Source organism: Hippopotamus amphibius, chromosome 1, assembly GCF_030028045.1.
Source record: "Hippopotamus amphibius kiboko isolate mHipAmp2 chromosome 1, mHipAmp2.hap2, whole genome shotgun sequence".
In the NCBI taxonomy this organism is placed as follows: domain Eukaryota; kingdom Metazoa; phylum Chordata; class Mammalia; order Artiodactyla; family Hippopotamidae; genus Hippopotamus; species Hippopotamus amphibius.
The window spans coordinates 96235178-96260780 of NC_080186.1; the positions used below are offsets into that span (position 1 = coordinate 96235178).

At 50.4% G+C, this 25603-nt stretch overlaps 1 protein-coding gene and 1 non-coding gene across 2 annotated transcripts; one reads left to right on the plus strand and one right to left on the minus strand.

Moving 5' to 3' along the window:
* Nucleotides 1-4029: 4029 nt before the first annotated feature.
* On the plus strand, nt 4030-23153 carry STRIP1 (striatin interacting protein 1). The gene is made up of 21 exons (XM_057728924.1): nt 4030-4224; nt 7017-7086; nt 7816-7890; nt 8322-8456; nt 8556-8676; nt 9788-9856; nt 10907-11013; nt 11121-11248; nt 12480-12662; nt 13047-13264; nt 14342-14407; nt 14516-14579; nt 15660-15731; nt 16225-16299; nt 16496-16593; nt 17874-18000; nt 18210-18310; nt 19088-19154; nt 19707-19811; nt 20437-20641; nt 22185-23153. The coding sequence occupies exons 1-21, from the start codon at nt 4045-4047 to the stop codon at nt 22430-22432; spliced, it is 2514 nt and encodes an 837-aa protein (XP_057584907.1). The 5' UTR covers nt 4030-4044; the 3' UTR covers nt 22433-23153.
* Nucleotides 14196-14268, minus strand: TRNAK-CUU (transfer RNA lysine (anticodon CUU)). The gene has a single exon. It is a non-coding gene; the product is annotated as a tRNA-Lys (tRNA).
* Nucleotides 23154-25603: the final 2450 nt, after the last annotated feature.

Below are 25603 nucleotides of genomic sequence, written 5' to 3' on the forward strand. Positions count from 1 at the left end.
AATCCAGAGTTCTGTCTGCAACGTGTTAAGTTTGAAATGCCTCATGGACAACCAAGTGAGATGACAAATCAGCCCTTTGATGTATGTATGAATCCTCTTCTGACCAACCCATACTGTATGTAAGAAGGCTAGGAGATTATAAATTAATCTGACCTGAGACAGAGTTAGGCTAACTGATTCCTTTGGAAGACAGGATTAATATTATTTGCCTTATTTATTAATTTACTAACTAAAGCATTATTAATCTTTTCCTCTTCTCATAGCCATTCATGAAGAGAATTCCACGTGTCACTGCAGCTAGAGGTTAAGACCTGACCCACAGATGCTCTAGGTGTCATGACTTTAACACTGAGCACTTCAGTGACTAGCAATATCATGGCCAGAACTAACATGGAAATTGCCAGAAATAGGCTCACTCTGCCTCCCATCATGTACTTAGGGATGGATGGATGTGCAGCATCTTGCCCAGTACCTGAAACCCTATAGACACACAGTATATGCCAATTTCCTTCTACAGAGCCCAGCTGGAAAAACTACCACGTTTTTGGTACAGCCCCTGCAATGCTATAATAGCTCAGATATGAAATTTCATTGCCTCTGGTCTCTCTCTCTCTCTCATTTTTTTGAGGGGGCCGCGTGGCTTGTGGGATCCTAGTTCCCCGACCAGCGATGGAACCCGGGCTCCCTGTGGTGGAAGTGCAAAGTCCTAACCACTGGACTATCAGGGAATTCCCTTCCCCTGGTCTCTTGAACCATGTCTGCTTCTGGCAAAGGAAGGGCCTTCTCATCATAGGCTTCACATCTTGGGAATAATAATAATCATAATTCTCCTTTTGAAAACAATGATTTATAGTTTTAAAAAATGATTTCCCATAAATTAGCTTATTTGACCCATGGCTTCAAAGAGAGATAGGATTATCCTCATTTTACAGGTTAGGAAAGAAGAAAGAAAAGAGAAATCCATGAAGGCACTTCTGCAACTTCTTCCGCTCCCTCACATCCGGTATTCCTTTTCCGACCAGATGCCACATGGGATACAGTTCAGGAAGGAGCTTTGCCAAGGTGAAGTGAGGACCCTCTGGAACTCAAAAGTGGTACCAATTCAAGTAGCTCTCCTATTTGGAGTTCTTGAGCTGGTCACAGCTTGGAGACACTGCATTTCATTCAGGAAAGATTTCCACACAAGCTGGGACAACTCATAAAAAAAAGCCATGTTGTTTCCTGATATTAAGTTTGAACAAGTGAGAACAACTGGAAACAACCCACATGTCTATCAACAGGTGACTGGGTAAACAATGGAATTCTGTTTATGTACTATTGATATCACGCAACAAGATGATTGAATTTCAAAATAATTATGTTGAGTGAAAGAATTCAGACAAAAAAGGATACATATTGTATGATTCTGTTATTGTAAAATGTAGAAAATGCAAAGTAATCTATTGTGTTAGAAAGCTTAACAGCAGTTAACTGGGAATGGAAGAGGGGCACAGTAGTGAGTAGGAGAGAGGATTACAAAGGCGCACAAGAAAACTTTTAGGGTGATGCATTTGTTTATTATCTTGATCGTGGTGGTGATTTTATGGTGTTTATATATATGCCAAAACATATCAAATTGTATACTTTGAACATGTGCAATTTATTGTACACAAATTATACCTCAAAAAATAGCACATTAATTATAAAATTTTCAAAAACACAGAAAAGTATAAAGAAGGAAATGAAAATAACCTATGTTTCCACTATCTAGAAATAAAACCTACTACAATTTTGTGTATTTGCTTCCAGTCTTCTTCTATACACACACACATACACACACACAAGCACACTGAGAACCAACTGTACATTCAATTATATCATAAGCATTTTCCTAGGCCACCAAAATTCTTCTTAATATTAAACATAAATATTAATGACTTTTCTATATTCAATCTTTTGTGTGCTCCATTATTTAGTTAGCTATTTTCTTACTGGCTATTTTTCAAATTAGGTTGGTCCCAACTTTACACTATTGAAAATACCACTGCCTGAAACATCATCATACATATATCCTTGTCTAAATCTTTGATTATTTCCTTAGACTCTATCACTAAAAGTGGAATTACTGAATCAAAACATTCCTTATTCTGAATGTAGCTGAAATAGTGTACTGTGTTTAAAGGTCTAAGCCTTTCCCCAGGTGATAGAACTTGTAGTAGTCAGTCTTAGAACTTGACCAAAACTTCTAAGCTTTTGGTCAGTATTAGGACTTGACAAAACTGTGGTCACTAGATGCCAGGTGTTGGGTTGTGTGGGATTTGCAGATATTGTCTAAGAAGCCTCTCAGCATTGGTCCTTTTCCTGCCAATTCCTTAGTTTTTCCTATCAGCTTGATGCAGCCCAGCTTGGATGAAATGCTAATTTATACTGTATATTATTGGATTTGAGAAGGAACAGGGGCAAAGGACAGGAAGATAGTTGGAGGAGGTAGCAACACAGCAGCTTTGGATTTGTTCATTATTTTGCAACAAAGACTTTCAAAGCAACTACGGGGTGGGACTTCGGCAGAAATCACGCAAGAGTTGCATCACAATGACTTTCCAAGAATTGAGCTGAGGGTGTGGAGCAGCCAAAATGTAGTTCTTTATTCATCTTTGAGAGACAAGATGAATACAACACCTTTTGGGATTTCACAACATAGTAACATGTCATTATCACACATCACCTCCACGGTGTCAAATGGGCATCTTAAACATAACATGTCCAAAACAGACATCTTCATCTTTCCCCTAAACCCATTTTTCTTTCTCTCAGACTTCTCTATTTTAATAAGCAATACAACCACCCACCCAGTTGCTCAAGTCAAAAATCTAGGACTCATCCTTTATTCCTTTCTATCCTGCTGATAGGATTCCAGTCTTTCAGCAAGTCCTGTTGAATCTACCTACACAGTATAGAATTACCCTATCAACCCAATGATCCACCTTGGTGTAAGCCACCATCATTTCCACCTATATAATCTGGTAACCTGTCTACCCTCACCTACTCTTGCAACACCCCATCCCTTCTCAAAAAGCAGACAGATGGGTCTTTTAAACATCAGACCATAAACCTGCCTGGTTAACATCTTCTGACGATTTTCCATTTCACAGAATAAAATCCAAACTCCTTTCCATTCTTCTCAAGGCCCTATATTTACCTGGCCCCTGCATTTACATGGTCCTCACCTCCTACTATTCTTTCCGTGGCTCACTCAATTCCTGCCACGCCACCTCGGAGCTTCTGCAGTTAGCTGGTCCCTCTGCCTGTGTTACCTCCCCGGATCTTGGCGTGGCTCTCCCTCACTTCTTTCAGAACTCATTCAAAATCGCACTCTCAGGCCTGCCTTCCCTCAGCGGCCTACCTAATACAGCCCTGCCGCACCTCACCTGCCCCCATTACTGTCACCTTCCAATCTCTTACACTTTTTTTCGTTTTTTCTCAGCACTTGTCTAATTGTGAGCACATTGTCTGTCTCTCCCACTAGGCTCTATTAGTAGAGGAACTTGATTTTGTTCCCCATTCTATCGCACTGCCTGGAGCCTAGGAGACATTCACTAAATGTTTGTTGAATGGATGATTAATGAATGTCATAACTGTAATTGTTTCATTGATATACTCATTTGCTTCCCACATCTCCCCCACGTGAATGCAATCTCCATGAAGACTGGGATCGTGTCCATTGTGTTCACTACAATATCCCCCAAGCTTTGGACAGGGCTGTAAAAGTGACAAGTGCAAAGCACTATTAAAAGAAGGAAGAGGGGCCACTAAACTGACTGAACGGGCTAAGGGAACCTTCACAGATAAAACGACCTCTAAACTGGAAACGAAACGGAATAGAAGGACGGAGAAGGGTGAGTTCAAACACAGGAAATCTCGCGAGGTGTTGGGCAGCCAAGATGGCGTCTGGCACCTGCCGCCACACTTAATATGGCGACCAGTGAGCGTTCCGGGAGGAAGTTACGCGAGAGTTGCATCACGGCTACAGTCCGTGAATTGAGCCGGGGGCGTGGAGCAGCCAAGATGGAGCCGGCAGCCGGCAGTCCCGGCCCGCTGATCTTGAACAACAAGCAGCCCCAGCCGCCGCCACCTCCGCCGCCCGCAACGGCGCAGCCTCCGCCTGGGGCACCGCGGACCGCCGGGGGCCTCCTGCCCGGGGGAAAAGCCCGAGAATTCAACCGCAACCAGCGCAAAGATTCGGAGGTCAGGAGCTTTGGGGGGCGAGGCTAACACCAGGCGGGCAGCGGCGGGGGACCCGGTCCCGGGGCGAATTTCGGGTCCACCCTGGGTTTTCCGGAGGGTTCGGCAGGGGCGTTGTCATTTACAGTGAAAGGAACAGGAAGCAAGGCTGGCATCCCCCGGGGCCGGAGGCGTGAAGTCGGAGAGCTTTCCTGGACCTCCGCCGACCGGGAGAACCTCCCGGAGCCGGTGTCCGCTCGTTCGCTTCTCTGCGGCCGGGGCTGTGGGCGCGGCCTCCGGGTAATCCGCCCCCTTTCCCGGTTCAGGGGTGAAGAGTCAGTGGTCTGCGTGCGCTCCGGAGGGTGGGGCAGCTGCACCGCCCGACCCCCTAACCGTCTCCGGCTTCTGGTCCCATGGGTTCCGCGGTTCACGGCGGGCGGCGTGTGTGGGCAGGGCAGGGACCTGGAAGACAGACGGAGCTAGTTAGTACTAATAGTATATACTACGCGTCCCGAGGTTGCGAGAGTAGGAGGGGGAGCAGTTCTGTTCACTCTGACCTTAGCCACTGCAGGTTCCGACCACGGTTTGACAGTGCCCGGTGGTTGGTGTGCCCAGTGCGCCCGATGCTGAACTGCTGAAGACCAGAAATATATATTTAAGCGTGCGTTAGGGCTCAGCATCCCTAGTCTCTTGTGAGTGGGCAATTCCTCCCATTCCGGAGACACGGAAATATGGAGCTGACTAGTCACCTCACCCCGAGTTAAAGAATTACTCCCACTGCCTTCCATTGTAGAATTCATGAATGAAGACACACACGTCGCAGCGCTTCAGGGCTTCTTAATCAGCATGTTCCCAGAGCGCTTACTGTGAGGTTTTCTTCACCTGAGACAACCCCGAGACTGATTAGCAGTCAGGTGCTTATTAATGAGAGGGAATTCCTCATTGTCCAGACATAATGTACCAGATCATACCAGAGATTGCTGATGCTATCTTTAGACATGTGAAACCAAGCTTCTGGTTTTTGTTGGCAAGAGCAAACCTCTGGTACAACATGACCATTTGGCAAGTTCTAATCAGATACACTTTGAGCTTGAAGTGAATTATTTGAAAAAGCAATGAAACTGACCTTTTAGTAGCTCTTGTGTGGTGGGCTCACTGCACATTAGTGGTGACTTATTAATAATTTTTCAAGTATGGAGGATTATGAAAGTGGTAGGGGTGAATCCACTCTCATCATGAGAGGAGTTCTAATTTTAAAATAGTTAAACATTTTCCTAAGTGGCCATTAAATGCACTTTCTACCCTTTAATTTCCATATAGACCCAACACATAGAAGGTCAGTCAGTGAACATTTAAGCTGAGAGACCTGTCTAAATCTGTTTTCTTATAGATACTGATGTGGCTCTTTTTTTTTTTTTAATTTATTTATTTACTTATTTATTGGCTGTGTTGGGTCTCCATTGCTGCACACGGGCTCTCTCTAGTTGCGGAGAGTGGGGGCTACTCTTCGTTGTGGTGCGCGGGCTCCTCATTGTAGTGGCCCCTCCTGTTGCAGAGCGTGGACTCTAGGTGCATGGGCCTCAGCAGTTGTGGCACATGGGCTCAATAGTTGTGGCTCACGGGCTCTAGAGCGCAGGCTCAATAGTTGTGGCGCACAGGCCTTGCTGCTCCATGGCACGTGGTATCCTCCTGGGGCAGGGCTCCAACCCGTGTCCCCTGCACTGGCAGGCGGACTCCCAACCACTGCGCCACCTAGGAAGTCCCAATGTGGCTCTTTTTTGAGTCATAGCTAAAACCAGTGGGCTGGGAACCTGAGGAATGCCTGCAGGACAGGGAGGCCGATGTCTGATGAGAGCCCGCAGTGCGCTACATAATTTTGATTAGTCCTTAAAAAACCTTCAAGATAGATTTTTGTCATCCTCATTCCCTAAATGAAGAAACTGAAGCTCAGGAATTTATGAACGTGTGCACTCTGTTGCCACTGAATAAGGAGTAGAGTTCTTCATGTTTGTCACTGTTTGTGGGTATATCATTTTGTGGGTGATCTTTGTCTTCCCAAGTAGGTTGTAATTAAGCTTGAGGACTACCTTCTTCTTTACCTCTTCTCTTTTCCCAGAACGGGGCTTCCAAGATGGTGTGTTCTCAGTACTCACCTATCCCGAGCAGTAAAAAGATTCTCTTTGTCATAGTCTCTCCTGTGTGTGGGAGGGAAGCCATTTCTGTTCAGCTGCTGCTTTCTCTGTCTGTCAGTTCTCACTGAAATTTGAGAGAAAGGCAGGAAGGCTGAGCGTGTCAGTACTCATTTTGTTCTGAGCTGTTGATAGCTCACTAGCCAGAAAGAAATGAGGCTTTCAAAATCTTAGCACCGTGTGGAATGGTCATTTCACTGCGCAGAATACGTGGAAGCTTTAGTGTTCATTCATCCAAAGAGTGAGTATTTGAGTGTAAGCTATTCGTTCATTCGTTTGAGTGTAAGCTATAAGTCATTCGTGGCAAGTAGTGTGCTGGGCATTGTGAAATCATCGGTGAGCAAAGTGGACAAAATTCCCACTCTCAGGGAACTCAGCAGTCTCATGGAGAGGCAGACACACGTGTATGTAATTATGAATTATGGTACGTGCTCTGACGGAGCAGTGCAAGGTGCTCTGAGAGGGCTTCTTAGGGAGACCTGAACTAGCCCAGGAGGTGAAATATTGTGATAAAACATCAGAAAAATGGAGGCAGTGATGTCCTATAACACAGCAGTGTCTCTGGAAGCATGTGTGTTCTTTTGGAAAACACAGTGATCTTTTGCATAACTGTCCTTTTCTCCGCAGGGCTATTCCGAGTCTCCAGACCTGGAGTTTGAGTATGCTGACACAGACAAGTGGGCTGCAGAGCTCTCAGGTAAAGCAGCAGCCTTCCTGTTATTTGAGAGTGCTTTTTTCCCTCATTGGACTTCAATAAAATTAGGACTGAGTGTCATTTTGGAGTTCATTTTTCCCCCTAGATAGTCCCAATAGCGATGTGTATATATAAAACATGTTAACTGTTGGATTCAAGCCCTTTGCGTCTCCTGACTTTGGCTTGCCCTTTACTTTTATGAAGCATCTCTGCATGATCAGCTCACTTGGCCATGACCCAATCACAGTGTGGACAGGGATGTTCCTTAGCCCTGTGCAGTCCCCCTAGAACAGGCCGTCATGAGGAGTGCCGGCAAGTGTACCTGCATCTGTGTCGATCTGTTGCTGCCACTGCTGCTCACATGTAATATGAAGTCAGCCTGAGCTGATTCTCAAGCCTCCATAGCACAGGCCTTATTCTCAAACCACCTGAGAGACACACGTTCACAGTGTGTCTCTGGCATGGCATGGTGGGCCTGATGCACTTCAGCCTGAAAATGACTGGCTTTATGCCTAACTGGCATCTGGTTATGGGCCGTAACGGACGTCAGCATTCTCTCCTTTGTGCACATCAGAGCACTAAGACCCCCTTAGTAATTAGATAGCATAGTCCGGGAGTCACTGTGACTTGGGGACAGAGTTGGTCCTACAAGCAGACGCCTTACCTTCTCTGCAAATGTGACATCTACTGTGGGACATGGACATGGAGATGATGACACTTTGTTCTTGGCAGAGCTTTACAGTTACACAGAAGGGCCAGAATTCCTGATGAATCGAAAATGCTTTGAGGAGGACTTCCGGATGCATGGTGAGACAATCCCCCCTACTTCTTGGCTCCTTTCAGCCTGCATCCTGAGAGCACTGCAGGGCTTGTCTTAGTTATCTGAATGACCTAAGTCATCCTGGAGTGACCTAAGAAACCTGCTGAACCATGATTATTCAAGGCCAGATGTGATATTTAGGGTAGGCTTGCAGGTAGTCGGTGGGGGCTTTTCAGAATGTGAATATTGGGGCACAAAAACTTCATGTGATTAAAATTGCACCCAAAATAGCAGTGTTTCAGTCTGGGAATTCAGATTCATAGGGCAGCAGTGTGACCCCATGGCTCACGTGGAGAGTAATTTTCCTTTCTGAGTGTTCTGGTCCTGTGGCAGCCCTGAATTTGATGGGTTAGCATGGTATCCGTTCCACTGTGAGGATTCTTCTGGGCTCCAGTGTAAGTGGTCTCTTGCCCGGCAGTGACAGATAAGAAGTGGACCGAGCTGGACACCAATCAGCACTGCACCCACGCCATGAGGCTCCTGGATGGCTTGGAGGTCACTGCCAGGGAGAAGAGGCTCAAGGTGGCTCGAGCAATTCTCTATGTTGCCCAAGGTACTGAGTGGACACCCAGGGACCCCTGGCACTCGCTTGAGTGATGCTGGCTAGTCAGATACGGACAGGGGCTCAGTGAGCTGTGCCCTGTGTTTCCAGGCACCTTCGGGGAGTGTAGCTCGGAGGCAGAGGTACAGTCCTGGATGCGCTACAACATCTTTCTGCTCCTAGAGGTGGGCACGTTCAACGCTTTGGTGGAGCTTCTGAACATGGAAATAGAGTGAGTTCTTCTGAGGGGCTTAAGCAGGGAAAGGGCAGCAGAGGGACAGAGCTTGCAGAACTAACTGGTTTTGAGAGGGTTATAGGGTCACACGGAGCTGTGTTCTGACCAGCCAGGTGGAATAACAGGAGATGTTTACCCAAACCTTGAAGACCAATGAGGGGCCCCACAGCTCACTAACACCAGAGAGCTCACCAGACAGTGCAGCTCCTGCCCAGGCCTACAGTGCCCCTTGGAAAAAAAGAAAAAAGAAAAAAACCCTCGCATTTTGAACCTGCAGACTCCATTATGTTTGCACTGCAAGTTTCCCTTCAGCAGGCAGCCAGGTTCAGGTCTGGCACATGGGCTCAAAGCCTGTGTCTCCACCAGTTCTTTGGAGGACAGGTCAGCTGCTGCTCATCTGCAGGAAACACCATCAGCAATAAAAGCACTCATTGGGTGCTTATATGTCCCAGGCATTATTCTTTTTTTTTTTTTTTTTTAATATTTATTTATTTATGTGTTTCTTATTTATTTTTGGTTGTGTCAGGTCTTATTGAGGCATGCTGGATCTTCATTGTGGCATGCAGGAACTTTAGTTGTGGCATGGGGGCTCTTTCATTGCAGCACATGGGCTCCTCTCTAGTTGTGTGCAGGCTCCAGAGCGTGTGGGCTCTATAGGTTGTAGCACAGGGGCTCAGTAGTTGTGGCGTGCCGGCTTAGTTGCCCCGCAGCATGTGGGATCTTAGTTCCCTAACCAGGGATCAAACCCACATCCCCTGCATTGGAAGGCGGATTCTTTACCACCGGAGCCCCAGGGAAGGCCCCCCGCCAGGCATTGTTCTAAGGACACTGTGTACTAATTCCTGTTAATGAGATAGCTGCTCTTACCATCCCCATTTTGCAGATGATGAAACTATGGCAGAGAGAAGTTGAGTGCCCAAGGGCACATAACCAGTAAATGTTAGAGCCAAGATTCACACCTTGGCAGTCTGGTCCTGGGTCCTGTGGGTTCTCGTGCAGTCTAAGGGTGTAGCATAGGGTTTTATTCCCCTGTTGGGCAGCACTTGTCGGGGGAGCCACTTCTCTTTCTTCCTCGGGAAAGGCACTGACTCTCGCATTTCTCCTGCAGCAACAGTGCCGCCTGCAGCAGTGCGGTGAGGAAGCCGGCCATCTCCCTGGCTGATAGCACGGACCTGAGGTGAGGCAGACAGCAAGCCTGGGCTCCCTGAGCTTTAGCTGGAGAGCGAGAGCAAGGGCAGGGCAGGGCATGGGTGGGTGCCTTTGGGTTTCCTCGCTATGTGTGCTCTCCTTCTGTACCCACTAATCTGCAGGCGTGCTGGGCTCAGGGTGTGGTCAGTAGGCCCTGCTGAGGGCTCTCCCTGGCTGGGGCCCTGGGTTGAGACTCCCAGTGGGAATCCAGGGTGAAGCCGCTTAATAGAGCCACAGTGAAATGTGGCCTCCTCCCACACTGCTGCTGGGACGCTCGGTGGAGTGGCATTTTGTGGAGTGGCATTTTGGGAAACTCGGTGGAGTGGCATTCTTGGACAAAGCACATGATGTGGCCCCTTGTGCTCCTACCTTTCTATGCACAGCTTGACGCCTGTCAGTGTGGGGTTAGTCCTGACAACTTCATGATGTTTCCTGGCTGTGCCGGAAGTAATAGCAACTGCTAAACAACAAGATCACCTTCCCATTTTTGTAAGGACTAGAATCTGTCTCTTTGTGAATTTGGAAGTTTTCAGGTTAGATGTTGGTGGTGTTCCCCACTGTAGTAGGATCCCTGGCCATTGCCCTGCTTGCTCCTGATTGCCACTCGGTCACGGTAAACACTTCCTTGCTCTCACCTTGATCATCCTCTGCGTTGTCTGATCCAACACTCGCTTCCAAAGCTCACTCCGCCTCTGTGTTTTTCTCATCCTAGGAAGCTTAGGGTAGTAAATGCTTTTGGCCATTCTTGTTCATATCCATCCATTCAACAGCCATTTATTAAGCACCTTTGAGTAAGCACTTTGCTAGAAACACAAAGTGGAAGATGATCTGGTCCCAACCTTAGCACCACGACAGAGAAGGAAGCACCACAAGGTGCTCTATGGGACTCTCAGTTTTAGTTTTTCATACTTTACAGCCCTCCCCCAGCAGCCAGCCTTCGTGTGCAGGCTTTTCTCGTGTCAGGCGGGGTGTGAGGAAGCCAGGGGGTGCTCCCTTGACCCCCCATCCTGCTTCATTATGAGCTGGCTCTTGTCCCCAGGGTCTTGCTCAACATCATGTACCTGATTGTGGAGACTGTGCACCAGGAGTGTGAGGGTGATAAGGCCGAGTGGAGGGCGATGCGACAGACCTTCAGGGCTGAGCTGGGTAGGACTCTGGGGATCCTGGCTCCAGGCCCTGCCTGAAATCGAGGTTGGAGGGCTTTGGGAGGGTCCTCTTCCTGCCTGTGGTCCTGATACCTTTGTATCCCCCAGGTTCCCCGCTGTACCACAATGAGCCGTTTGCCATCATGTTATTTGGGATGGTGACCAAATTCTGCAGTGGCCATGCCCCTCACTTCCCCATGAAAAAGGTTCTCTTGCTGCTCTGGAAGACAGTATTGGTGAGTGCTTCCCTGAAGGGGAACTTGGGTGCTAGTTGACAGGGCAGGAAGGAGAGTTTTCACTGTATAGCCTTTTAAATATTGAATTATATGACAATATAACTGCTTTGGTTAAAAAAAAAATTCTGAAAGAAGATTCCTGAAAGGTGATGACAAAAATGTCACTTTGGGCTCACTCAGCCAAAGAGGACTTGGCCTTTGAATCAGAATAGAATGTTGGCTCTCTGGTTCCTGGAAGCTATCTTCTGCAGTCATAGGACACCTGCTTTCCAGACAAGCTGTTCTTGAACCTGGGGTTTGTAAAGTGTAAAGGCAAAATTAGAGCTGCTGTAATTGGGGCCTCTCAGTCCGATGTCACTTGAAAGAAGAAGGAGTGAGCCCTGGGCTTACATTTTCCTCAGGGTGTGGTATGAAAGCTGACTCTTGTTCTGGCTAGGGAAGGGGTGGGTCCAGGAGAGCGGGCTGGCTAGCACCCTTGGCTTGGGGCCGTTGTCAGCAGCCAGGCCCAGGCCAAACCAGGGGGAGCGACCTGGGAAGACAGTGGAGCTGGAGTCTGGACTCTTTCTCTCCCTGGGACCCACCTTCCTCTCTTGCAGAATGGGCCAGCTCTGTGGAGCCAGGGCTCAGTGAGATTAGGCCTTTTTAGAGTGCTTTACACATTTGATCTTGGCCAGGTAGCCTGTTGGTTCCCCATGAAGCCTCACTGAAGCCAGAGAGGAAAGCTGAATTGCTTAGAAACAGTGAAACTCAGCAGACGAAAATTACTGAAAATTACTAAGGTTTTGCTTCTAGGGAGATGTTTAGATGAAGATGGGGTTTGTTTTGTTTTGTTTCATTTGAGCATCCAACAGTGTATTCCCGATCTGACTTTGAAAGACTAGCATATACAGCTTTCGAAGCATTTGCGTCTCACCTACTCTTCTGTGCACTTGAAGGGTTAAGCTCTTCGGATGGCCTCTGCTTCACCTGAGGAGTCTGTCGTGCACACGCAGTTGCGTGCGTCTCTGCACCAGGCTCGGTCAGCCTGCGTGTCTCCCGTCCTTGCCCCGTGTTCTCTCTCCCATGCTGATGTCGCGCGCATCTCCTGGGAGTGGATTCAGTCTCTTGTTCGGAGGTGGTGTGGGTCTCTGTGAAGACGTGGGCCATGGTGTCACAGTGGTTTCGAGCCCGACACACACAGGGACCTGCTCATGGCCACACTGACCCTGCTCTGCGCCTGTCTGTGATGCAGTGCACGCTGGGCGGCTTTGAGGAGCTGCAGAGCATGAAGGCCGAGAAGCGCGCCACCCTGGGCCTCCCCCCGCTGCCTGAGGACAGCATCAAAGTCATCCGCAACATGAGGGCCGCCTCTCCCCCAGCCTCTGCCTCTGACCTGATAGAACAGCAGCAGAAACGGGGCCGTCGGGAGCACAAGGTGAGGCTGACAAGGTCCCTACGACTCCTGAGGGTTCTCAAGTTGCACAGGTGCGGTGGCATGGTCACTGGATGAGCCCCAGGTTGTTAGAAGGTTGTTGGAAGCTCCCTCTGGTCAGCTGGTCAGAATGAAAGCCTTTAGGGCAGGGACACTGTGTCCCCAGCCCAGGGCCCGGTTTATAGTGGGCACTCAAGGTGTGGCACTTTTGAGGGACTTGGGCATGAACTGATTTGTCAGTTGAGCGCAACCTTGACTTCCTCTCAGGTTTTCCCACTGCTCCTGGCTCTCTTCCTGCCACCTTTCTGTGATCGTTTCTCTAGCCTCCATGCCCCTTTCTAGTTTGTTGGTTGGCCTTTGTCTGATCTCCCTTCCCTCTGCTCTCAGGCTCTGATAAAGCAGGACAACTTGGATGCCTTCAACGAGCGGGACCCCTACAAGGCTGACGACCCTCGGGAGGAGGAAGAGGAGAATGATGATGACAGCAGTCTGGAGGGGGAGACGTTCCCCCTTGAGCGGGACGAGGTGATGCCTCCCCCGCTGCAGCACCCCCAGACCGACAGGCTTACCTGCCCAAAGGGGCTCCCGTGGGCTCCCAAGGTCAGGTGAGTCTCAGATCTCTGGAACACTCTTTGCTCCTGAAATCTGAGTAGCCACACCCCCAGGCCTGGCACCTGGCCTGAGTTGTCACATGAGGTCCCGTGCAGGGCCAGGCTGACCTTGGCTCTGTGCGGAGCCTCTCTTAAAGTGGCTGGTGCTGGCCCGAAGGGTGTCAGGGTGCTGGCCTTGCACAAAGAGGCCCTTATATGGCTCTCGAATGAGTAACGTCGGTTAGCTCTTGGTTAGATGTGATAGTAGTGAAAGCGAATAGGAAAAAATTAAAACAAGGACATTTAAGTGAACCCATCTCTTCCCACCCTGGGGTTGTGTGTGATTTTTGACAGAAAATTATAGATTAAGGAAGAATTTCTTTAGAACCATAATTAAGATGTTTGAGATAACATGTGCATGAATCAGTGGATGTGAAGGTTCCTGGATGTATGTAAATGATATCTGTTTGAAAGGGTGCCAGCTTAAGAAATAGGTGAACGTATGAAAAGATACAGAAGTCATTTTCTTGATCCAGGTAAAGCCCCAGTCTTCAGTGATCTGTGATGGGAATACAAAACAAGTCATCAGGAAATGCAAACTAGCCTGATTGTCTGAGACAGGACAGTATGACTCGTATGAAAAAATCAGTAGCTTACAGCTCTAATTGTAAAAATTGTAAATATCTGAGAAATTCTGTTGACAGATTTGTTAATAATATCTGAACAAAGTATGCTTTTAAGTTTCATGTATCAGCTTAATTTTATGAGTAAACTAGATTTCTTTCTTTTTTTATTTTCTGTTTTCCATAAAGAAAACAATTGTGGGAGACTTTCTTTTGGCTTTACAATTTCTGGACATTCTATTTTATTTCATTTCATTTTTTAATATTCATTTATTTTATTTATCTGGCTGTGCCCGGTCCTAGTTGTGGCACGCGGGATCTAGTTCCCTGACCAGGGATCGAACCCAGGCTCCCTGCATTAAGAGTGCAGAGTCTCAACCACTGGACCACCAGGGAAGTCCCTCTGTGTTTTATTAACCACGATGCATTGAGATAACATTTAAGAAAGCCACAGTTTTTCCTTTGGCAGGGAGAAAGACATCGAGATGTTCCTCGAGTCCAGCCGCAGCAAGTTCATAGGTTACACTCTGGGAAGGTGAGTGTGATCTGAGTTCCTTTTGAAGAAAGGTAGCGGGAAGGTCACCCTCCTGGCCTTTGGTGTTCAGGGACCTAGGGCTAACACAGGGCCTTTGTTATTCTCCAGTGACACGAACACAGTGGTGGGTCTGCCCAGGCCAATCCACGAAAGCATCAAGACTCTGAAACAGGTAGGTGGCTTTGGGTGAGCTTTTGGCCTAGTTTGGTCCCAAGTGAATAAAGTGAGACCAGCCCTTTGGGAGAAGCCTTTTTAGACTTCTGTCTGCCTGAAGGAACCGGGGGTGGAGGAATAGGTGGACGGTGGCAGTATCCTTTAAAACAGTTCCTCTGCGTTTTACTTATTTTAACAGCTTTTGTTGGGCACTGACTGGGGGTTCATTAAAGATTATATTACCTAACAGTTGGAGTTTTAAGGGGCCTAGTAAATAGCTTCCCTTCTCCTTGCCCAAGTTCGAAGGCAGTTGAGTTAGAGGAGTAGGCAGATGGAGATTGAAACAGCAGCTCTATTGCCCATAGAGTGATTAGAGAATGAGGCATGAGAACACAACGACGGCAAGTGTCCAGATACCTCACTTCCAGAATTAGGCAGACTCGCCTACCCTGGCCAGGCAGTGCTGGAACCCTGCTAAGCCTGGTCAAGGAGCAGAAGAGTTTACAGGCTTTTCTTTTTTCTTAAGAGAAGAGAAAGAGGTTGGGCTGAGACTGTCCTCTTCCTCCTCCCATACTCACCAGTCAGGGAGGGGTGGAGTGAGTGGGGGGAGGGGGCAGGGAGTGACCTGGAGTGTTTTGTGCACCTGTGTCCCTCCACATGGGAGGAAACAGCATGAGCAGGGAAGAGCTGTGTCCTCTAAAAGCACATCTGGATTGTAAGTGTTTATATGTTTTTGAAATATATTTTTGAAATTTGCAGTGCCAAGTGGGCCTCCTGCAGGGGCTTTCTGAGCACTCGCGTGCTTGATTCTGCTTTTGTTTTCCTCCTGTCACTGTCGCTATCGGAAAGCCCCCTTTTCTCCTTTAATTTGCTTTTTTTCTAATCTATTGTGTTCTTTCTTACACTGGTTTTAGGAGATAGGTGCCCACTTAGAGAAATATTTCAGGTTTGGGATTTTAGTTCAGGATCTGTGTGGTGACTTAGCCGTCTTTGAGAAGATGGTGTTTGAAGAAAATTGTGTGGGGTCTTTGCCAGGTATGGGCATTTGGCCAGAGAACGAGGGGTGTTTTCCCCAGCGCCTCTTTCCCTCTTTCTCCAGCACAAGTATACGTCAATTGCAGAGGTCCAGGCGCAAATGGAGGAGGAGTACCTTCGCTCTCCTCTCTCAGGGGTGAGTTGGAGGCCTTTCTTAGCCCACAGGATCCCAGCTGTTCCCAGCACTGTGCTTGGCCTAGACTGCAAAGTGCCCCAGGCCTGCCCTCAAAAAGCTCTAAGTCTAGCTCCTGCTGCAGAGCTGGCATGTGTCAGGTGCAGGGGTTAAGAGCACGGACTCTGGGCCCGCCACCTGCCTCTGAATCCCAGCTCCACCGCTTTGTGGGTGGCGACCTAGGCAAGGTGCTGGATCTCCTTCTGCTTTCGTTTCCTCACCTTTTAAATGGGAATAACAGTAGTACCTTCTTCATAGAGTTGTAGTAAGGATTAAATGTGTTTTTACAAGTGAAGTGCCTGGCATGTTGTACTGTTCAAGGCACGCCATCATTATCATCATTTAACATCCATACTTGCAGATCCTCCTCTAGGCAGCTCGTAAGCTGGCTCAGGAGAGCATTGTTGGCACGGGCCGGGCTTTGTATTTGTACCCATTGTACCCATTGTGTTGAAAGGGAGAAGAGGAAGTCGAGCAAGTCCCTGCGGAAACCCTCTACCAAGGCTTGCTCCCCAGCCTGCCGCAGTACATGGTGAGTGCACTCCTCCTGAGTGCTCTGCCTGCCGTGGGGTCGCCTCCCCATGACACTGGCCTTGAGGGCATGCCTGCCATTGTTCTTCAACCCCTCCTTCTGCCGCCTGAGCACCTCCAGAAGGACCACCTCTCAGGGCTTAGTGCTGCCCCCGGGCCCTTCATCCATGCCGTCTGAACGGTCTGCCCTTCCCCAGATTGCGCTGCTGAAGATCCTGCTGGCCGCAGCTCCCACCTCAAAGGCCAAAACAGACTCAATCAACATCCTAGCAGATGTTCTGCCTGAGGAGATGCCGTGAGTATCAAGTCTGAGTCTTGAGTACATATGGTTCCTGTGAAAGAGCAGGTCAGGGGCAGAGGGTAGAGGGGAAAGGGGAAGTGTTTGCCTTTTGGTCCCACTGTTAGCTAAGTTGTTTGTTGTTCTTTGTTTTTGTTGTTGCTGTTGTTGTTGTTTTGGCTCAGCTTCTCTGCAGATTAAGTTTAGGTTATTCCTGGCTCAGGAGAAAGAAAATGTACTGGGTGAAATATTCAGTTTTACTGCTTGGGGAGATGGCTTAATCTAGTTGGCCTGGATTCTAGTGTAGACTCTGCCACTGAATGAACATCAGAGTGAATTGGGGAAAGTTACTTCCTCCTCGGTAAAGTGAATCAGACTGTGTTTGACATTTCCTCAAAGGCTCTCTTGAAAGCTATGTGATTGGGACATTCAGGATGTACCGTTTTAGCTTCTGGACAAAAATCAGCCAACAGCTGAACCTGAGCTGGGTGTAGATTCCTATTCACCAGTGAACTGGCATGAAGAATATTTTTGAATGTCTCAGGGTGATAATAAAATCCTTAGGAGTTCTTCCTCCCTGGGGCACTGACCTCATCTTTTTGATGTGAGAGTACAAACCAAGATCACATTCTACTTTGAGAAGGACCTGGACACCTGATCTGTGTGCCTGCCAGCACCGCCCAGCTCTGAGCCCAGCTCCCTGGTGGGTGGGCTCCTTGAGTCTGGTGGTGATAGCCAAGTGAGGAAGGAGGCAGCATTGGCTAACCCCAAAGGGAATATCATAGAATACCAGGCCATCATGATGGTCCTTAGAGAAAGGATTCCAGGGTCAAGTATTATATCTCCTCTTATAAGGATGTATACTGAGAACTCCTAAATTTGCAAGACAATGATTTATGTAAATGCTTCCTAAATTTATCTGACTCCAAAACCCCTTTCCCCCATAATATGAAACATCTCGATACACTGGTATTCCATAGAACACACTGTGAGGAACACAAGTTCTTATGGTGGCAGAAGCTTACAGGAGATCTTGAAATGAGAAGTTCATTTTTGGAGGAAAAGCAGAGAAATAGGCTTAAGAATGTGTTTGGGGCATCACAAGGAAGAAATCTGTTGTGCTGAGCTAGATTGCTTGGGAGGTGGGTGGGAGGCGCTGGGCCTAACCTCTGATGTCTGCAGGGTGCGGGTGAGGTGGGAGCTTTGCCCAGAGAAGGCTCAGGAATCCCGTCTCCTGGGAGCACTAGAGAGGAGATGCTCCATGTGCTGGGGGCTCACCTGGCTCATTGTGCTTCTAGCACCACAGTGTTGCAGAGCATGAAGCTGGGAGTGGATGTGAACCGCCACAAAGAGGTCATTGTTAAGGCCATTTCTGCGGTCCTGCTGCTGCTGCTCAAGCACTTTAAGTTGAACCACGTCTACCAGGTACCTACAGCCCCTTCCTCTGTCCACTGGGCCAGGGCCTCAGGCAGTGCTGCTCCTCTGGCCTCAAAGAACAGAGGCCTTGGCCTTCAAATCTTTTGAGCTCGGCGTGAACGTCCCAAGACACAGTCCTCCAACCGAGGCCTTTTATCACTGGAGGAAGGAGGGTGAGGTCCAAGGGGCGTGCTGATTTTTCTTCCGGTTGCTTTCAGTTTGAGTACATGGCCCAGCACCTGGTGTTTGCCAACTGCATCCCTTTGATCCTAAAGTTCTTCAATCAAAACATTATGTCTTACATCACTGCCAAGAACAGGTGACAAGGACCAGGGATTAGGAAGGGGTGGGTATGGCCAGATGGCGGGGCTCTCAGCTGGCCTCTGCCGTTGAGTCCGTTCAGCACCCACAAGCCAGTGCTCTGCCAGGCGTCAGGACTCAAAGATGAATGAGACGTGGTCCCCGCTAGTGGAGGATGCCAGCCGGTCAAGCCTGAGTCTAGCTAGTCTGGTGACAGGTGCCTCAGGCTGTCTGTGTCTGGGTGGGAGGGCTCTCATCCTGGGCTCCAGTACTGCCCTCTGCTCTCACTGCCCTTCTGTGCCTTTTCTTTCCCCCTTTTTCTTTTTTGAGGAGACTGGCCAGGCACCTGCTCTCTCAGAGGAGTTTGGCCACGTGCACTGTAATGCCTTGTCTGCTCTTACCCCCGCCCCGTCACCTGTGCCAGCTGTACTTGACGTTAATGGCTCATCAGTGTGATACACCACAAGCTGAGCTGTTAGCCAGACAGTCTGCAGTGGGGACTTGGCATAAATTAATTGCCTAGAGAAGTCTGTGCCCCGCTCCAGGTCTGTTGCTGTGAGGGATGATGTGCTGTCTCCACCCCTTATAAGATTACAAGTTTGGTTACAGAGGGATCTTACGAGTTCCTTTGGAGCAAGTGTTTCCCTGTGTTACAGCTGAGGGAAGCAGGGTGGTGCAGCTAAGGTGGATTGCTGCTTCTGCTCCAGCAAGTGGGGGAGGGGGCCGGGAGCCAGTGCTGTTCCTCCAGGCCCAGCCCTTGCTCACAGTGGGCGCCTGGCTCCTCTCGCCCCTGCAGCATTTCCGTCCTGGACTACCCTCAGTGCGCCGTGCATGAGCTGCCGGAGCTGACTGCCGAGAGTCTGGTGAGCGGCTCGCCTCTTGCCTTTGGTGTGAGGGTGGGGGTGGAGGGCCTGTGTCCCCCACACAGTGGAGGTGTCTTTGCAGGTCAGGTCACTGTGGAGTGCCTGGCTTTTGCCGCACTCTAATTGCGTAGAGGGGCCGGGGGAGGGAGCTTGCAGAGTGGGAACGCTTGGATTTAGGGATTATTTCGTCAGGAGTGTGGTCTTCAGGGGCTGCTGACCCAGAGGTCACCTGGTCGCGTTGTCTCCCTGTGCCCACACTGCAACGCTCTGGGGCCACAGCTCTGAGGGAGCCTGGATGCCCCAGGTGGTGGGTGCCGAGGCCACAGACTCCAATATCATGCCCCACGTTTCCTGCAGGAAAATTCTAGGGAGCACCCCCTACCCACTGCCAGCTTCTGGGATGGAGCTCCCCCTGGGCTGAGGAGAGGAGCGGGTTCCTGGTACACACGTGGAGAGACCCAGCAGTGCTGAGGTCGTGTATGGGAGGGCCTTGGAAACTGTGGCACACCTGCAGCGGTGTGGGAGATGATTGTTCCTGGGCTTTCCCTGCAGGAAGCAGGTGACAATAACCAGTTTTGCTGGAGGAACCTCTTTTCTTGTATTAATCTGCTTCGGATCTTGAACAAGCTGACAAAATGGAAGCATTCGAGGACAATGGTGAGTCACCACCGTCAGCAGGCATGCATCTTGGCGCGCAGAGCAGAGTGCTACGCGCCGTCTGGTCCCCTTCACGTTGGGGGGTGGGGTCCCCAGGGTGGGCTTGCTGCTGCAGCCGCGTCCCCTCACCCAGCTTTCCTGTAGCCATATCCTCGCACTTCAAGGTCTGATCCCTGGTTCCTTGATGTGTTGAACTGGAAGCTGGCAGAGGCTCAGTCATGCACTGAAACAAATCTACATGTGTAAAAGGAATTTTCCATATCCTCTTGATCTCCAGTTTCTTCACCAGGGTTCTGAGAGTGGTGGATGCCTAAACCCCGACTCCGTGGATGCCTTTGGGGTGGGGAGGTCCATGAATCCTCTGAAACTGTATATATGTGCACATAAGTATATTTCTGGTGAAGGAATTCATAGCTTTTTCAGATGCCAGGATGACCAACCATCCAGGTTTGCCTGGGATTCTCCTGGTTGTAGCAGTGGAAGTCGCATGTCCCAGGAAACCCCTCAGTCTGGGGGAAACTGTGACGGTCGCCCTGCCCATAACCCCAGACAGGACAGCGGCATGATGGTGGTGCAGGCATTTGTTTCTGCCCTTAGCATGGGCCTCGCTTGTAACCCTTCCCAGATGCTGGTGGTGTTCAAGTCAGCCCCCATCTTGAAGCGGGCCCTGAAAGTGAAGCAGGCCATGATGCAGCTTTATGTGCTGAAGCTGCTCAAGGTGCAGACCAAGTACCTGGGGCGGCAGTGGCGAAAGAGCAACATGAAGACGATGTCTGCCATCTACCAGAAGGTGCGGCACCGGCTGAACGACGACTGGGCCTACGGGAATGGTGAGGCTCCAGCGAGGTGGGGCAGGGTGGTGGTGGGAGAGGTAACAGCTTTCCCTCTGCGCTAAGCTTCCCTGGAGCAACCTGGAAGAGCCCGGCTGCTGCATTTGCAGCATCACGATGGGAGGTCTGGGAAGGACTTGGAGGAGCTGGTAGGCTGGGCCTCTGTGGTCATCCCCGTTCCTCTCTGCCTCCCTCTTCCTTTTCCAGAAATCGTCACAAGACTTTCTCCGTCCTCTCATCCTTTCTCTCCCCTCTGCAGCTGCCTTGGTTCTGGTCACTGAAATTCTTACAGCTCCTGATGGCGTCCCTGCCTCCAGTTCCTTTCCCTTCTCAGTGCCTCAGACTTTGCCCTAGTGATCTTTTTTTTTTTCCCCAAGTTTATTTATTTATTGGCTGCATTGGGTCTTCGTTGTTGCGCGTAGGCTTTCACTAGTTGTAGTGAGCGGCGCCTACTCTTTGTTGTGGTGCACGGGCTTCTCATTGCAGTGGCTTCTTTTGTTGTGGAGCACGGGCTCTAGGCGTGTGGGCTTCAGTAGTTGTGGCATGCGGGCTTAGTAGTTGTGGCTCGAGGGCTCTAGAGTGCAGCCTCAGTATTTGTGATGCACGGGCTTAGTTGCTCCGTGGCATGTGGGATCTTCCTGGAGTAGGGATCGAACCCATGTCCCCTCCATTGGCAGGCGGATTCTTAACCACTGTGCCACCAGGTAAGTCCCCTAGTGATCTTTTTAAAATGCACATCCCAGTGGTGGTACCTCCCCAAGTAAAATTCTTCATTGGCTTCTGATTTCCCTAAGAATTAGAGCCAAACTCTCAACGCATATAAGGCCCACACTTTGTCCCTCCCTGTCCTCTTCTGTAATCTGTTCCAGCTTCTCCTCACCCCAGCTTCCATCACACCTAGGGCTCTGGGCACAGTCAGGGCATATTGGCCATGCTATCCCCCCACTTCTGTTCTCTCTCCCGGCAGGGTGCCTCCCTGTGCCCCCTGACTGTTCTGTATCTGCGTGCGTGCCTCCCTGCCCTGCCTTGGCCTCCCTGGCAGAGTGGGTCTTGCTGGTGCCCCCGAGCCTGCTGCCCCAGCCTTACAGTTCCCGGCTGCAGCACCAGCGCCCTGTGGCTGCGTCTCCGCTCCCGACGCCCTGAATTTGTGCGGACCCAAGGTGGCCCACAACAGCCGGTCAGGGGATTGAGAGAATGAGCAGATGGGGGGTCTGCAGGTTCTTGCCTCTGATCCCAGAGAGCCAGGGAAAGCGTGACTTTCAAAGAAGCATGTTGTATCCCTGGCTTTCCTTCGCCAGGTTCATGTAAGCTGCAGTGTAGCCTTTTTCTCCGTAGCTCTGGCTTTTCCCTTTGACCTGACTTTCTTTTGTATCTAGGAAAGAAGTCCTGTCCGTCTTCCCCAGGATGGGGCTTGGAGGTTCCCTGCTCCTGGTTGACAGGCAGCATTCCAAGCCCAGGCTGGTGTGGCCCTGAGCTGCAGTGAACCCAAAGGGAGCTGCCACAAGGGCTTGGCTCGTAACCGTGTCTTCCTGCTTTGTCCTAGATCTTGATGCCCGGCCTTGGGACTTCCAGGCAGAGGAGTGTGCCCTCCGTGCCAACATCGAGCGCTTCAATGCCCGGCGCTATGACCGGGCCCACAGCAACCCTGACTTTCTGCCTGTGGACAACTGCCTGCAAAGTGTCCTGGGCCAGCGGGTGGACCTCCCGGAGGACTTCCAGATGAACTACGACCTCTGGTTAGAAAGGGAGGTTTTCTCCAAGCCCATTTCCTGGGAAGAGCTGCTGCAATGAGGCTCCTGGGCGGGAGACTGAACATGAAAGACGGGGTGATCTCCAGGCACCCCAGGGGCTGTCCTGGTTCCTTGCTGCAGTGCTCCCATCACCCTCCAGGTGGCAGCACAGTCCCACTGTGCCCTCCCGAGCCGGCACTGGGCTGGTGGGCGAGTCTGGATCTGGCCTCTCGTTGATTCCAGCGTCCTGCTCGGGAGTGGTCATCCCTCTGCTTGGGATCCTCTCTTCTTTACTCCTGCCCGCCCTCCTTTCTTGGACATAGTTGGTTACAGCTCATTTGTCATCCCACCCCAAGGCTGGGAAAAGCTGGGGTGGGCTGGGAACCCACTGCATCTGAATTTCAGAGGTCACGCGGACTCTTCCTGAGACACACAAATCCTTGGCATGTCAGCTTGCCAAAGAGGAGGGCTTAGGATTAGAGCCAGGCCAGAAAGTAGAAATCTTGGTTTTACTTTGGGGGGTTTCTGATGTCATTCCAGCCTCTTGCTAAGTTTCATCCAGAAGCAATTGCAGAGGCTCCTGCAGCTGCCTCAGCACTTTGGTTTTGGACAGGGTTGGGACAGGAAGAGAAGCTTCCCTTAACCAGAGGTGCCATTTTTTTTTCTTGGTGTGCAAGGGTCTGTAAATACCTATATATAAATCTGTGTGTATTCTCTTGTGTCATGTTGGGGTTTTTAATGTGTTTGTGTATTCTGTTTACATTAAAAGGAAGCAAAAACAACACCCATTGCCTTGTCTGCAGGAAATACGGCCCCTGAATATCTCCTCCAGATCTAGACAGTGGGTTTTCTTGCCAGCATTGATAGGTCACGCCCGTGTCCCTGCCAAGCTGCCCACCTTTCCCATCTGAGGGGGGAGTGGAGGGGGTTGGCACTTACCCCAAGTGTTCTTTCCCCACCCGCATCCGTCTGGTTTTGTTGCAGGGCTCTGGGTTGCTGGAGGGGAACGTCGTCTGCACCCCTGGGTTAGAGGTGACTGCAGTGGGAGCCGCAGGTTCCTCTGGATCACACCCCTGAGCGGGTCGCAGCCAAGCCAGTTCCAGTACTGGGGAGGGTGGGGCCCGGTCAGAGAGGGCGTCAGCTGTCCTGGGCCCTCAGTGGGCATGGGGCGGGGAGTTGGGACTGAGAGGAAACGTAAGTGCCCAGAGCCTGGGGAAGCGGGCCATCAGGAGTCCTGGGAAGGAGAGGGTTGGAAGGCCCAGGAACCTGCCTGGCTGAGGGAGAAGCAAGGAACAGCTTTGTGGTCAGTGTTAGTTGGAGCCTGGAGCCTGCATCTGGCCTTCAGTTCCCTGGACGTGTCTGCCTCCGCCTTGCTCGATCTTGAGTCTCTGCTTCTGAGGGTCTTACCATTCTGAGCCTGAGAAAAGGAGTGTTCCATTTTCAGAATTGCTTAAAGTTCCCTTATCTTACCTGTGGGCCATGTATGGGGGCTTTACGCCCCCAAAGGGTCTTGGCTTATAAAGGAAACGTATCCTAGGGGAAATCTCCCCTTTGCTGGCTCTTCCGTTCAGTACCTGCCCACTAAGCCTCAGTGCAGGTCCTGGGCTGGGCTTCCAGGACAGACCTCGATGTGGCAGCGTGGTTATAGGCAGCCCGGGCGGAAGCTAGCTGTGTGCTCCGTGTGGAAGTCACAGCACAGCCCAGGAGATGGGACGTCCCTGTGATTGGCCTTTGCCACGCAGTAACTTACACAGGACAAGGGAATGTGACACAATTTATGTGTGCATGATGGATTCTCTGCTGTTTCTTACTCGGATCAATAGGAAGTACTTATCCTGAGATTGCAGTTTGAGTAAGATGGATTTTCACATTCTTATTTCACCACACATCCCGGCTCACTGAACCCATCTAGCTGAGGCTTCGACCTCCTTCTCGTTTTTTGGTTTCTTTATTCTCTCCTCTGAAGCTTCACCTTAACCAGAGGTGCCATTTTCCCTCTTGGTTTGCAAAGGTCTGTAAATATCTCTATATAAATCTGTACACAAAGAACACAGACTATCAAAGCTGCAAGGGCTGTAAAGCTTCGGCAGGTGAAACCTGCATCTGTGGGCCCAGGGGCTGGCCCAGGAGGGGAAGTGCCTTACCACAACCACAGTGTGCTCCAGGCAGACTGGCCGTTTGAAGCCAGGTCTTTGTACAGAAAACTCTCCAGAGCATCAGCCCTGCTGTCATACCTTGGAGGCCTGTTTGGGCCGGGCCCCATTCTGGGTGCCCTGAGTGTCCAGGTGAATAGGAGACAACACTCTTACTTTCTTTGACAAGCTCACAGTTGATGGAGAGCTGGCCATAAAAACAAGTAAGTTCAGTAATGTGGTAGGTACTGAGACAGACATCTGCAGGGCCACACAGGGCCTATTGCTCCCAGCTGGTGCCCTCCTCCTGGAGAAGGGACAGGGTAAGGGGAGCCTGCAGTTGTTGAGGGAAAGGCAGAGGGCTCCAGCATCAGGAACAAGGGCTTTGAGAGCAGACACTTTGTGCTTATGGCTGGGATGAGCCCGTGACCGAGGCTGGAGCAGGGGTGAGGTGTGTTCTCCCTCTGCTGGATACAGGAAATGCCCAGTTCCTGGGGATGCCAGGTTCTGTTCCTGTCTGGGGCTGCAAAGGGTCTGCACTTTGGGGCTGTAATTCAGGTTGATGTGTAAAGGACTGGGGGAGGCCGGGGGTGAAGATTGAATGCCTCTAATGAGACGCATTTCCTGATGCTGGACTGAGGCTGGAAGCTGGACTGAAGGGTGCGCTGACTAGGGCCTGGTGTCCGGGGCCCTGCCAGGACCAAGATTTAGGGCTCCTCTGGGTGGGTCTCAAGGAGCAGAGGAGCCTTAGCAAGGGGAGAATGAGACTAGCACCTCTCTCGAGTTGAGATTCCAAGTGGGGCCCCTTCCCTTTTCTTTTTCCAGAGGGGCCAACCAGAGCTGCAGCCTGGCTGTGGGGAAACATCAGGCCTAGGCTGAGTGCTGAGGTTGCTTCTGGAGTGAGGCTGGGGGCAGGGGCGTCTGGAGACCTGGGGGATGTGTCTTGGGGGTGAGACGCCTAGGGTGTGGAGGAGGAGGGGAGGATGGGAGGACGGCTAATGGGAAGCAGGTGGAAGGGCTGCCTGAGTTCCAGCCAGGGGATAGGCCGGCTGGGATGGCCCAGTCAGTGGGAGAACCCGTCAACTCACAGATAATCCCAG